Consider the following 14,817-nt stretch of genomic DNA (forward strand, 5'->3'; position numbering starts at 1 on the left):
GTATCCCAGAAAGACTTGTGTAACATGCCTCTCTTGATACTGTATAATACATAAGACAGTGCTTCTTTGTCTAAAATTTAAAAACAAATCCCCCCCCCCACAAAAAGAGCAACTGTCTGTAAAAACCACAACAACGTATGCCTACGGTGCATCTATTATTTTCAGGGCTCAAGAAAATCTTGACTTAAGAACACTTCCAAATGCATTTCCATCACTCAAGACTGAACACATTCACCTCCCAGAAACTTGAAAGAAGCAAGATATGGAAAGCAGGAGGAAGACGCAAGAGACCTCGAGGAGGAGAGACCTTTAATCCTCCTCCTGGCTTGGCCAAAGGGCTCCCTGGCCCACTCCAAGATGGCTGAATTGTGTCAGAAGCTAGCTGACAGCTATTTTTTGATGATTTTATGGCTGACGTCTTCAGATCGCCTTTTATTTTAATGATAACCCCAATGCAAACATTAATATTGTCATTGTCTTACTGGCAATGTCCTAAGGGTGCCTGATGTCTTTTAACAGAGAAAGAGAGAGAGAGAAACCATAAAGCTCTCCAACGCTTGATATACACTGCAGTTTTATGCCAGATGGAGTAACCTAGGTTTTCACATTTCAGCGATTCAAGGCTTTGTGATTTTAGGATTGCCACCTTTTAACCTGCCATATTATGGAAGGCTTGTTTAATAGTAATTTTTTCTGCTCAGGAAAGTCTGGGCACGCTTGTTCTGCAAAGGAGCCAAAAGTTCCTGTCACCTTCACCAAACAACACACTTTTCTTTGACAGAGGGAACCATGACATTTAATACTGGGATAAAACCAAAATTAGTGGAGGTCCCCTGGTTCTGGCATTATAAGAGAAGGAGAAATCCATATCTCTCTCCACTGCTCCCCATCATGCAAAATATTACCGGTATATACCTCTGTCTCGACCCGCCTTACTTGCCTTTTCATTCTACATGAAAAACCACCACCATTGCAACCTTCCTTTGTCATTTTGGTTATCCAAAATGTGGTTTGACAGGGGTCAGTGGGATTTTGTAAGGCAAGGAGAGGACTGATAAAAATTTGGGAGAGAGTGATTATGCACAAGCTTATGTACAATGAACAAGCAATTTCTTTTCTTTTTTTTAAATAAAGCCATGGCTCTATGGTTTCCATGTATCTCTTATGTGGAAGCTCCAAGCTGCTTATCATAATTCAATCAAATATAGCTGGCAATTGGCTCTATAGCCAATATTTGATTATCTGGCTATATAACTCACACACCAGAAACTTCTTACTCGTTTAGGAGCTTGTCCTTCGGCTGTTTTATTTAAGTGTTGCTCAGTATTAGAGTGAATCAAGTACCCCTGGAATTCTAAAGTTTGTAATCTTCACGGGTCTTCGTTTCCCCTGAATTTGTCATTTTGCATCATTCTGTCGGTTCCTCCTTTTCATTGTCTGCATTTTGAACTTTATTTCAAAATAGGATTGCATTTAAACTGTAAAAAGAAAACAAATTGGCCACAGGTACAAGATTAATTGATAAAAGGTGATGTTTACTAGAACGCTGTTGTTTTGTTTTGTTTTTTTAAAAAAACATAATTTCTGCACACTGCTTTCCTACATCCTGCATAATGTGCTTACGACGGCACTTTCCTCCACCCATCCCACTTTTGACATGCCCCACCCCCCCGCTCTGTAAAAGATTTGTAAGTAGCGTGGGGTAGGAAGGGGAGGGGAAGAATCTTCAAAGATACTTTAGGGAGCCTTTTGTGCCAGTTTTCCCATGGATATGTCATGTTGAGTCTCATCTGTCACTACCACTCCAGTGGTGTCATATTTGCACAAAATCACGTAATGCAACAGGACTGACAGATGCGTGATGCGGCTTGTCGTTTTGCTGCATGTCAGCTGGAAGGCTGCGCGAACCCATTTGTTATCTATCTGTTCCCCCCTCGCCTCCATCCAGAACTCTGCTGCCAAAACCGTTTGCCTGACTTACTGTCCCTGCAATGCCCTTTCTTCCTATTCCCTATGCTGACTTCCCATCTACTTTGGTACGCAGTGGAAGCTCTTTCTTCCTTACCTTTCATAGATTCACAGAACTGTAGAGTTGGAAAGGGACCCTTAGGGTCATCCAGTCCAACCCCCTGCAAGGCAACGGCCTTGCCTTCTCATCTTTCCGTTTGCACATTCATTCATTCATTCATTCATTTACTTACTTACTCAACTGATCAATAGGCCACTTAATATAAAAGAAGCTGGAAGCAGTTTACAAAAGGAGGAATTCCAAGGAGTCTTTAAGCATCAGGGCAAGGATCTGCCCTCAACTCCCCAAGTGCACTGTTCCAGAGGTAAAATGTGCATATAAACACATATATTAGTGGAAATGATGTACAAAAATGCACTAGATCTGTGGCAAATGCTTTGCAAAAATTGGTATATTAGGCAAAATTGCGTGCACACACGTGTGTGTATCGGAACAAATCTGCACTAAAATGCTGGTGATTTTTAGGATTTTTTAAATAAAAAACCCCCACAAAGTTGTGGAAATGAACTTAAGAGTGAAAAAATGAGAAACTGAAATCAACAGGTTCATCTGTCCCTAACAGTTACACAATAATTTTTCAACACTCTCCCTCTCTTGCCTCCAATAAGCTGGCTGTCAGGCCAATTTTGAATTTAGTAGGTTTCGGGGGACCATCAAAAGGCAACATGTTCTGAATTATTTAAATATGTAGCCCCATAACACTTTAGGTCATCTCCAGCTAGTGATTAGGTAGATGCCAAGGAGTTTCAGCTGAAGTGAAATTTCACATCGATATGAAATTAGGAGAGATTTCAGAATCTGAATTCAACCTTTGAAATTTTCAGAGAGGTTCAAGTCCCACTTTCGGATTCAGCTTTGATGAATGCTTTAAAGTTGCTTAAATCCCAGTGCTCGACTGATTAATTCTAAACTAAATATCCACATGAGAAATTCAACAGTTTTACAACCGGTAGTATCCCCTCACCCCACAAAACACTTGCTGCATCCAACTACATTCACACTTGACCTGTATTTCAGAAATGCTGGGGAAAAAATACAAAACTAGAAACTCTTACATTTGTATCCTTGCATGCAAAGTTGAGGTGGGGGAAATTGCACTGGGGGCTTTTTCTTTTTACCCCAGACTCATTTCTGCTCTGCAAAGAGTTAAGATTGCTGGGAAAGGATAAACAACAACCTGCCCATCCATTTTGTTTCAGCTTTCATTCGGCCCCTACAGTTACAATTTTATGACCCAGTTAGGAATTTCTGGCCAGCTGGATGCAACAACACTATTTGCTATCCTAATGGCTATAAACATTGTGAGGGTTTGGCTTGTTGTCCAATATATAAGCTATAAAATGATATTCTTCCTGTGTTTGCTTTATGCACAAAATTGTGCTTCAATGCCCAATATTTCTCTCTCTCTCTCTCTCGACTGTACCTCAAACTAAACCCTGGCTTCCAGTAACAGGGAAGCATGTAGAAACATAGAATCTGGATTGGAACAGGGGGATTTTCATGCCATAGGGGCAGGAACCTCATGCCCATAGGCTGCTTGTAGCCCTTCAGAGCTCTTTATCTGGCCCTTGGGATTCTTCCCAGACCACACCTTTGTGTGGCCTTGCTCCATGTCCTCCTTGAATGCTTTTGCCAGAATGGAATTTGCTCTTGAATTGTGATGGTGCCTCTTCCTTGCCTGACTGGAAGATGGTGAGGTGTGTGTGCATGGCTTGGGTCACTTCCCATGCATCTGGAGACATGATCTGCACCTGTCTTGGACCACACCATTTGCCCTAGACCCCACAGAGCCCTGACACTCCCATACAAAAAAAAAAAAAAAAAAAAAAAAAAGGATTTCCCCAAAGCTATCACTTCAGAATCTTGGAAGTACTATTTTGCTAATAAGAACCTCTCTGTGCAATGATCACTGGTAGTGGGGATAGCTTAGTCATTAGAGCATGAGACTCTTAATCTCAGGGTCGTGGGTATGGACCCCTCACTGGGCAAAATATTCCTGCATTGCAGGGGATTGGACTAGATGACTCTCGGAGTCCCTTCCAACTCTACAGTTCTATGATTCTAAGCATTCTCCACCACAAAGCTCTTCTGTCTGTCTGTCTGCCATTCACAGCTTCCAAAGCATGCAATCCTTTCTGGGCTGTTTCTGCTAAAGTCAAAAGGCTGGTGTATCTTTTACCATCCACAGCTCTGTCTGGTGAATAGATAAACTGAGATAATGAGGGATTAAACCACCCCACCCTCTTTGCTTAAAGATCCAATCCAATGTTTGAGAGAGTTTTGCACCACCCAAAAGAGAGAAAAACTTTGCATGCCCTGGTGGTTTGCATTGTTTACAGCTTGCCTAAACCACCATTTATTCTCCTTGTCGCAATTCCCGGGTGCTACCGCTGAGCAAATAGTAGCGTTGCTACCCAGGAGTAACTGAAAAGAACAGCAGCAGCAAAAATTGATCTGAACAATCTGTAGACAGTGATGGGGATGCAACTGTGACTTGGGCAAAAGTTCGGGGTTGTAATGAGGTTAAAAGGAAAGCAGACGGGAATTGGTGGCTCTTGCTACATTTCACAATGAACCGGCCCTGAATTTTTCAATGGCTTCAGACAATGCACAGTGCCTTGTTGAGCAGCAAGAGATGTTTGGCGGACATCCCAAGGAGCTGTGGAAACTCGCAGGAGATCAGAGCCATATTGAGAGAAGGAGCCATAAAAGGCTTGATTTTGACGCGTAACAGGTGGATAAACGCCACTTGCATTTATGTAAGGTTAAAATATACGGAAGGATAATTTCACACAATACAGGGAAACAAGAAAGCGGCCTTTTCCTGTACTCTGTGCAACTAGGCATGGCCTCAAGTTTATTGATGTCAATGGGAGGTAGTGCATGCAGCTATTCAAAGAAGAAGAAAAATATTTCCCCATCCTACGGACACATCTGTCACTGCTGCAAAGTAAACAATTTAGACTGTGAACACAAGGCCTGCATTTTCTGCCTCATTATCAGTGTTTGTAGTTTTTCAGGCACAATTCACGATGTTGTTTAGGATTGGGGTGAGCATGCTTGAAGAACTGCTTTATTTTGTAGGAAATAGGAGTGATATTGAAGACCTGCTTTTGAAGGCCCTCTGTAGGGAGCCCCTGCTGCCTGATATTAGACAGGTGATGATGGAGAAAGAGGCACAGAGGGCCTTTTCAGTGGCAGCAAGCTGTTGTTGGAACCCTGTCCCCAGAAATGTTTGTGCTGAAGCTGAATGGAGATGCCCACCACCAATGCTGTGAGTCCATTGATAGGCCTTGAAGGTCTAGACATCCACATTCTCTCTGGTATACTGTGATTCAAGAAGACTATCTGCTATGCAGTAATACATGAGAGGGCCTTCTTGATACTGGTGCCTAGATTATGGAATGCTTTCCTCTGTCTGGTTCAACTGACCCTGACCCTGTTGGGTTTTATACTAAAAAAGTCCCTTATTCATCCAGCTTCGGTCCTGTATACCTGAAGGAGCGTCTCCACCCCCATCATTCAGCCCGGACACTGAGATCCAGCGCCGAGGGCCTTCTGGCGGTTCCCTCACTGCGAGAAGCAAAACTACAGGGAACCAGGCAGAGGGCCTTCTCGGTAGTGGCGCCCGCCCTGTGGAACGCCCTCCCGTCAGAAGTCAAGGGAATAAACAACTACCTGACATTCAGAAAACACCTAAAGGCAGCCCTGTTTAGGGAAGTTTTTAATTTGTGACTCTGTATTGTATTTTGATATTTGTTGGAGGCCGCCCAGAGTGGCTGGGGAGACCCGGCCAGATGGGCGGGGTATAAATAATAAATTATTATTATTATTATTATTATTATTATTATTATTATTATTATTATTATTATTATTATTATCCAGGCTTCTGGTTACACTGGTTTTTGGTGGAGATGGGCATGGGCCCCTGCATGGGTGAGCCTACATAATTTGCACTTTCTGAAGCAATAAGTCAACTGAGACTCACTTGTCTTTTGAAACTTGCATTTCCCTGAATTTTGTGATGTGGTTACCCAGCCACATAATATGAACAAATTTGCATATAGTGGGCTGAAAAGCATATACTAATGAAAAATATCAAATAGAAATGCATTATAGTGTGGGGAATTTGTTCTGCAAAAAAATGAAGAAAAAAGGCACAGTTACATACAAAAATGTGTGCATCAGGAGAAATTTGGACAAAGACACTGGTTAATTTTCACAAGGACTTTTATAAACAAAAAGAATCCCAAACATATGTGGAAATGTGGCAACTGTACTTAAGATTGAAAAAAGTGAGAAACTAAGAAGAACCAGACTTGTCTGATCTAACCCCACGGTGCGATTAATGAAGAGCAAGCTAGAGATTGCTTAAATAAAATAAAAATAAAAATGAGGGCAAGTGGAGTTGAATGCTGAGGTTTGTATCTGCAGGGAAATAAGTAGTGCAAGAACAGAAGGTGCCAAGCAATTCTGCTCAGTCCAACATCAAACAACTGGTGAGGACCACTGATAAACAGTTTGCCAAGATGGTGGCTGCCAAGGTCTTAAGAGGTTCCAGTGATGTGCTCAAGTCTTACGTAGATTTAAAGGATGATCCTTGGCAGGTTCCCACCAATCATTCTCAGCACTTTTAGGGCCAACAGTTGCTCCATCTGCTGCTGAGGCTGACTTTGAACAATCCTTGCAGGAAAGCAATGGAGCGATAACTCTTGAACTTATCCTCTACGGAATAAAAACACCTCTCTCTATCCCTCAAGAACCCAACCCTTGTCGTAGCTTCAGGTGAAGCTACTACCCTCTCCAAGAAATCTTGAACAATTCCTGCCTCCCCACACACATTGTGCCAGCACAAATAAGGGCCTGCAGATGGGTTTTCAGCAAAACAACAGCTTCTTGAAGGTCATTTGAAGGGGGAGGAGAATGGGAAGGAACCTTGAACAGTTCCTGGGTGGAAAAATTTGGCTTGCTGCGATTTTAATGAAATTTCCTCCATCACAAAGGAACACAAAGATTCTCCAACAAATTTACGATAGGGCGAAGAAAGAACTTTAAAATTCCAGATTGGTCTTTGCAGGAGAACAGCTGAAATAGATCAGTGACCTGAAGTGCACTGTAATTCTGTAAAATCCTATATCAATCACATTACATTTCACACACACACTATTATCTTCCCTGAGTTTGCAGAGAAAGGAATCCCTTTCACATCTACATTCAAAGAGAGAGAGAGAGAGAGATTTGTTATTTTAAAATGGTGAGATCCATTTTAATTTGTTTTTATTGTATTGCATTTTTCATACTATTGGGCAATACAATTAATTGTATCAACCAAAATGACCAAAGAGTTGGAGGAACTTTCATACTAGGAAAGGTTAAATTAATTGGAGGGACAGGATAGAGGTATATAGGATTATGCACGATATAGAGAAAGTTTATAGGGAGCAGCTTTTCTCCCACTTTCAGGGTTTATCCAATGGTGCTGAATGTTGGGAGATTCAGGAAGTACTTCTTGACACTGCATGTAGTCAAACTGTGCAATTTGCTACTATGGAACATGGTAATGGCCACCAACTTGGATGACTTTAAAAGGGGATTAGACAAATTCATGGAGGGTGAGGACCTCAAGGGCTACTAATCACCATGCCTATTTTACTTCCAGTTTCAGTGGCACTATGGCTCTGAACATCAGTCGCTGAACAAGACGAGCAGATTCAACATATGTCCTATTTGCGGACATCTGGTTGGTCACTGCAGGGACGGGATGCTGGAATAGTGTTGGACCTTTGGTCCAATCCAGAAAGGTTCATCTTACTCTCCTTCCCCGGGGGCTTTTAAGCAGAAGCTGGGTGGTCACCTGTCATGGATGCTTCAGCTGAGATTCCTGCGTTGCAGTGGACTAGATGACCCTCGGGGCCCCTTCCAACTCTACAATTCTATAATTCAGGTCTCATCACTGTCAAGGCATAAGTGGCTATGCCCAAATCTAGCTCTTCCAGCTCATGGTCCTGAGGTCACTGACACATTAGTTTTCTACCTGCAGGAAATTCTTTTGTATGGAAGAGGAGTCAACCACAAGACCCCCCCCCCCAGTCTGAGAGGGTAGAGCCAAAACGCAACTTCCCACCTTGGTGGGAACTAGAGCTGAGTGGCTGGTAAGATTTTCCTGGAAACGATAACTCCCTCCTTAACATTATTTACCCACACAACTTCATATACACATACTGACAAGCATTCCAGTAAATTGATTTGACTGGCCTTCCATCTGCAGGCATGAAGAAGGGAAGCCGGTGCGTTGCACGCAAAAATGTCCCAGGTTCAATCTCTGGCATCTCCAGGTAGGACTGTGAGAGACCCCCGCCTGAGAACCCTGGAGAACTGCTGCTGGTGGTCAGTGTAGACACTACCGAGCTAAACGGACCCCAAAGGCCTGGATTGGTAGAAGGGAGCTTCTTTGGCCCCTACCCTCTCTCCCCTGCTCCCATCACCTCTTTCTTCTGGGCGTCTGATAACTGCCACCAGAGACCCTAGAAAACACTCCTTTCAGATCACTTTGTATTATAAATAATTGTGTCGCCATGTTTCAGTTCCGAGCTCAGAACTGCACTCACCCAAACTCCACAGGCAGATCAGGTGACCTTTCTCCAATTCAACACTCTCTCTCTCTCTCTCTCTCTCTCTCTCTCTCTCTCTCTCCACCCCCCCCCCTTTTCCATCTCTCTGTGTTGTGGAGGACAGACAAAGTGATATGTCTGTCATACGCCATTACCATTAGAACAGAATCTTGTTCTTTTATTACAACTGAACTCTGCCGGATTTCTCAGCAGGAATGCTAAGTGAAATCAATGTCTTGGATTTCCAGCTTGAGCTTGGAGGTCACAGCCACTCTATCATGTCTCAGCATTATCCTTTCCTTTCACCCCCCCTCCTCTCTCTCTCTGAGCCTCCAACTGGCACACAGCAGATTGAAAACAGCATGCTTCAGAGGGATCATGCTGCACAATTTTACAGCCTTTTGGAGGGCCCCTTCTCATATATATATATATATATATATATATATATATATATATATTCCTCTGGGGACCATTCCCCTCCCCCTTTCAATTTGCGGATAAATTCTGTTTGTGTCCTTTGAAAGAACTGCAAGCCAAAGGCACAGAAACACCTAGAAAAAGTATATATATATAAGAAAATTGGGAAGGAAGGAATAGTATAACAGAATTCTGGTATCTGCCACTAGATTTTCTTTTCTTTTTTAACAGGCATCCTTTCGAGTCACTGCAGTGGTGGCTGATACCATTTGAGACTTGGGGGGGGGGCAAAGGCAGAAAGGACAACAGCAGGCGAAGCCAGAGCCAAGGACGGACCGTCAACTTATTCTGGTTTCGTCCCCTGTCCTCTACATGGGCAACACTGAGGCAGCAGAAGGAGATGGTACTCGGTGCTGGTTGTAAGTAAGAAGGGGAGGGCTGGCTATGGCAGAGATTGGCAGGGCACAGCCCCATGCCCCCTAATAAACCCCAATAGACCCACCTCCACTGGGTGCAGATGCCATGCAACCCAGCACAGCCTTCGCCAACTCTGTGCCCTTTCAAGGTTTTTGAATACAACTTCCACCAGCCCAAGTCAGGACAGCTGAGGATACACAGCTCTACTTTGCCATGGCATCTGAATCAGGAGAAGCTGTGAAAGCTCTGGATTGGTGTCTGAATGCAATGGTGGGTGGGATGGAGGCAAATAAATCCTGGGTAACAAACAGCGTCTTTGGGTGGGTGGTTCCCGTGTTTGGGAAATTGGCAAGTTACCGGTTCGGGATGGAGTTGCACTCCCTCTGAAGCAGCAAGTGCGTAGCTTGGAGGTAATCCGACATACATCTATGTCACTAGAGGCCCAGGTGTCCTCTGTGGATAGGAGTGCCTTTTAGCAGCTTCACCTGGTTCACTAGCTACGGTCGTTCTTGCACAGGGATAGCCTGACCACTGCACACTACATGTTGGTAACCTCAAGGCTGGATTGCTGTAGTAATGCTCTCTATGGCTGCTGGTGGGGGCACCTAGTCGAGAACAGCTGACCCCATTGTTAGAACAGCTGTTTTGGCTGCCCATCTACTACTAAGCCAGGTTTACAGTTATTGTATTAATTTGTATTTGAACAACTTAGGCCCAGTGTACCTCAGAGGTCATCAGAACCCTTATATTCCAGCTTGATCATTGAGATCATCTGCAGAAGCATCACTGGTCATTCCCCGGGTTGGTAAGGCTCGTAGGACAGCAACGGGGAAATGACCGTTTAGTGCTCTTGGCCCAGTCTTGTGAAATACTCTGCCAACAGAGATTCAGCAGGCACCTTCTGTGCCAACTTTTAAGTTCCTGCTCAAAACTTTTCTATTCCACCAGGACTGCGTAGGCAACATCTTCCCACAATGGTTAATTGATGGCTGCTTTTAACTTTTTAGGGATGTGGGTGGTGCTGTGGTCTAAACCACTGAGCCTAGGGCTTGCCGATCGGAAGGTCGGCACTTCGAATCCCTGCAACGGGGTGAGCTCCCGTTGCTCGGTCCCAGCTCCTGCCAACCTATCAGTTCGAAAGCACACCAGTGCAAGTAGATAAATAGGTACTGCTGTGGCGGGAAGGTAAACGGTGTTATCATGTGCTCTGGTTTCTGTCACGGTGTTCCGTTGCGCCAGAAGTGGTTTAGTCATGCTGACCGCATGACCTGGAAAGCTGTCTGTCGACAAACGCCAGCTCCCTCGGCCTGAAAGCGAGAAATGCGCTGAACCCCATAGTTGCCTTTGACTGGACTTAACCGTCCAGGGGTCCTTTACCTTTACCTTTTTGAAACACATAATAGTTGCTGTCATACCAATAAGCACCACAGGCTCAGGCTGCTTACAATAACCTGTTACAAATTTCAGAAAGGTCTAAGCTACAGTTGCATATACATCATGCTGAAAGAGAGTCACAGAAAGAGACACAAAGTATGCAAGAAAAGCCAGGCAGATAAATCTGAGCAATAGTACCTTGCTTTTGGGTGGAGGGCTGGTTGTGCTCTTGTCGGTATGGATGCTGGTAGGCGATACTGCCGCACCAATGTTGCTTTGGGGGATGCCGGGTATTTTCCCACCTGGGGATACTTGCATCGCCGCAAGCTGGGCAGCATACAACTGCTATGGAAAGAGGAAAAGGGGGGAGTCAGAAAGTGGGGGGGGAAAGAAGAACACATTTCTCTATGTGAAGCCCCCCTGGACCGACAATAACCACTCAAAAGATGTGCTTTCAGAGAGACTTGTGTCAAAGAAGACAAATGCATCCTTCCAAACATCCCCAATGTGGTAACTTACAGCTGGTTCGGGTAGCTGTGCTGCTGTGGCTGATGGGAGTTGTGGGCTGAAACATGTGGAGGGCAACAAGTTGTGGGGAAATGTGCACCATTCAAAAGCAAATAAGGGCATGATCCCACAGTAAATTCACGAGTTGGTTTTTGTTTGCAACACAGTAAGCCCACAACTTATGCACATTTAACTTGTGCACATTCAGCTTACATGCATGGCATTATCATTATCATTATCATTATTTAATATGGGGGTGGAAAGGAGGTGGAGCTCTGAGAAAAATGACTTTGGCAATTTCACCTGCCATTGAACCCAATATGTCACTGTATTTTATTTCCTGATGCTTAGAGGGTATCTTGTTTAGTTGTTTACCATGTTTTGCAATGTGGAATTTTCCTTGTTTTTCATGGCTGATTTTTGTGTGTATAATGCTTATATTGATGCTAAAGAGGACGCTCTTTCTGTTGTTGTATTTTATAGAATGTAGAAATTTCCTAGGCTTTTTTTGTTATTTATTCAACCTATGTTGCAAACCACTTAAAATTATCTCTTGTGTAAATCGCCCCAAGCCCCAAGACAGTGGCCTAGTAGGTGAAGAATAAATCAGTGATTATCTATATCTCTATCTATCTATCTATCTATCACATGGCTTCCCTCCAAGAACCTTAGGAATAGGGCTTGGTGATATCTGGTTAGCTTAACATCATGATATACTGAGTCATTGGCTGGCTTCACAGTTTTCCCCACATTCTGATTTTTGCATAACTAACACACACACACACGATTCAAAATATACTGCCAGGTGAAAAATTATGAAATCAGTATCATGAAATGGACTTGAAACTGGTTGGTTTTGGACGATATCTTGCACAGCCCTAACACATGTCATGGTTCATGATATATTGCCAGGTCAAGAATTATGAAACTGATATCACGATATGGATTTCAAACTGGTTTTGGATTATTTATCACCCAGTCCTACTTAAGGAACCATTGTTTATGCCTCACAAAGCTGCAACTCTAACACTCTTAACAAACGACAGTTCCCGGGATTCTTGGGGGGACAGGACACTCATGTGCTTTAAAAATGTGTTTTAAATGTATAGATGTGACCACAGTAGAAAATTCACATGCTAAGCCACTGCCGCCTGGAGTACAAGTAGTCAAAACTATAAGGGTGTGTGGGGGGGAATATAAAAGCTAGCCAAGAAAGTACAGAGAAATGGGGTACGTTTCAGCAATATTCATTGGTTCATCATTTCAAGGACAAGGAGGGGAACAAATTATGCACCTCTTCTGAAGGCGCTTTCCATTGTTAATGCAAAGTGTAACCAAGTCGGATATGATCACAAACAGAGCAAGGACAAACATGAGACAACACCGTGACCAGTGCTATGATCAGCCATTGTTGTTATTGGGTGTTCTTCTTTTATCATTGACTGTTTACATTAGTGGAGCCATGAAGGTTGGAGGTCACCAGGCTGCAGAATGCTAAACAAAGCAAGTGAGCTTTGAAGACGAGTTTGGAGTAGCGCTTCAAGGTGATCAGGTAGGGTTGCAGATTCCACAGCAGCTTTCAAAGCTGTGAGGAAATACGGCATGACTTCGTTCGTCTTGCTTCTCACCCTCTGATTAATTCAAGGAGTTTGAGAGTAGTAAAACACAGCCGTGTCTTTGTCTCCGAAGGCACTAGGCTCACTTGACGGTGCAAGCTAAATTCCACACGGTATGAAGGCTAACACTGCAATGGACCCAATCCGCATAGCTAGAACGTCCAAATATAAAAATGGGGCGGGGGAATAAGTCGCCGCAGGTAGACAATTTTGATTATATCCACATAGCAAGTATTTCAGTCATTACATTCTATTCGCTTGCTACACACACCTTGCTATACCTTTCAAGAGCTTGGAACAACTTACATATACTGCCAAGGTGGCCTCTCTGTGACCTGGATGGGCCAGATTTGTGCAGCTTAAAAATTAGAATCATATCACTAGTCCTGGGACTCAGCCTTAAGACCCCAGTATGCCTCAACATTTTGAGTTCAAAAATGTTAAGCCTTAAGGTGTATCATGCTTCAATCAGCACCCCCGATAGAAGTAACTTGGACTACAAGTTAGGGGTAGACAACACTATCAATGTGAGTTTCTCTCGATTTCTCACTTTTCCCATTTATCCCAATTCTCCATCAGCCTGCCTTAAAAAAATGCATGAAATTTGTTTGCATTTTGTTGCAATTTCTCCTGAATATATGTGTTTTTGAATGCAATTGTGCTTTATATATTTTAGCAAGGAAGTTTCCCTAAAATAATGCATTTTAAAATGAATATTTCAGGAGCCATTTATGTTGTATCTACAGAAACAATGTAAAGAACTCACTAGCAGGATTTGAGTAAACACTTACAATTAACAAAATGGATACAGAATTTACAAAGATGATGTTAAAATGATAAGAACACAACAATACTGAATTTAAATAATTTTATATTAAGATATAATAAAGGAAGCAGGAGAAGTTAGTGTGTAAAAAACCAGAAGAAGAAGTTGAGGGATGTTGCAGGGGGAGGGGGAAATTTGGGTATCGTTTCTTCTTTTGTGATTTGATATGATGTTATTACAATAAAAATGTAGAACTTAATAAAAATTATTTTTAAAATAAAATAAAATGAACATTTCACTAATATGAACATTAATGAGTGCCCTTTCCCCTAACTTATGCCTTTTTTTTTTTGCTTGCATTGTTTGGCTAGAGAACTGCGTCACAAAATTCAATTTTTGAATTTCAAAAGAGAGCTGCTTGCATATTGGTTCAAGAAGTATGAATCAGGTAGATGCAAACTGAAATGTGAACTGGACAAAATTGTCCCCTATCATTACCGATAACTGCCACCACCACTTCACCAGCAGATCCCAGGGTGGGTTACAACAATTTAAAATTATGTATTAAGAAGAGTTAAAACAAATTGCAGCCACAAGAATAGGGCAGGTCCTGAAAACACACGTCTCTGGTGTCAAAGAGTAAGGAATACCAAACCAGTCATTAGAACATCTATAAGGATGTATCCCTGCCACAACATTGCAATAATGGAACTCTCTCTCGGCAACCTATTCCTTAAACCAGTGGTTCTCGAAGGGATGCCATACTGGTTGTGGCAGGAAAGAATGGCAAGTGTGGCAGTAAGATTCAAGGAGAATCAGAGAAACATTTAAACATTTCAGTCCAGTGTGGATATACAACCAGAAACAATATCCATGCCTCTCTTCAGGAGCATTGGCTATTCTTTCACAGTTCCCCATGACATGTTGTTGTGAACAGAGATTTTCAACACTGGCAAATATGGAAGATCAGAAAAGATAAAGGCTTCTTTGTGTTGATGAGGATATGAGAGTTTGTTTGCCTCAAATTAGACCTAACATAAATGAGATTACCCAGCAAAAGCAAGAGCACACCTCTCATTG

The 14,817-nt window shown here is 42.8% G+C and overlaps 1 protein-coding gene across 8 annotated transcripts in view; it reads right to left on the reverse strand.

Annotated features, from left to right (window-relative positions):
• Nucleotides 1-14,817, reverse strand: part of SOX5 (SRY-box transcription factor 5) — a 580,304-nt gene that overhangs the window by 64,509 nt on the left and 500,978 nt on the right. For all 8 annotated transcript variants that reach the window (XM_033161787.1, XM_033161788.1, XM_033161792.1 and 5 more), the window contains one exon: nucleotides 11,047-11,193. In XM_033161787.1, the coding sequence (XP_033017678.1) occupies nucleotides 11,047-11,193 (147 nt within the window). The remainder of the gene's footprint in view (nucleotides 1-11,046; nucleotides 11,194-14,817) is intronic.

This window comes from Lacerta agilis, chromosome 10 (genome assembly GCF_009819535.1).
Source record: "Lacerta agilis isolate rLacAgi1 chromosome 10, rLacAgi1.pri, whole genome shotgun sequence".
In the NCBI taxonomy this organism is placed as follows: Eukaryota; Metazoa; Chordata; class Lepidosauria; order Squamata; family Lacertidae; genus Lacerta; species Lacerta agilis.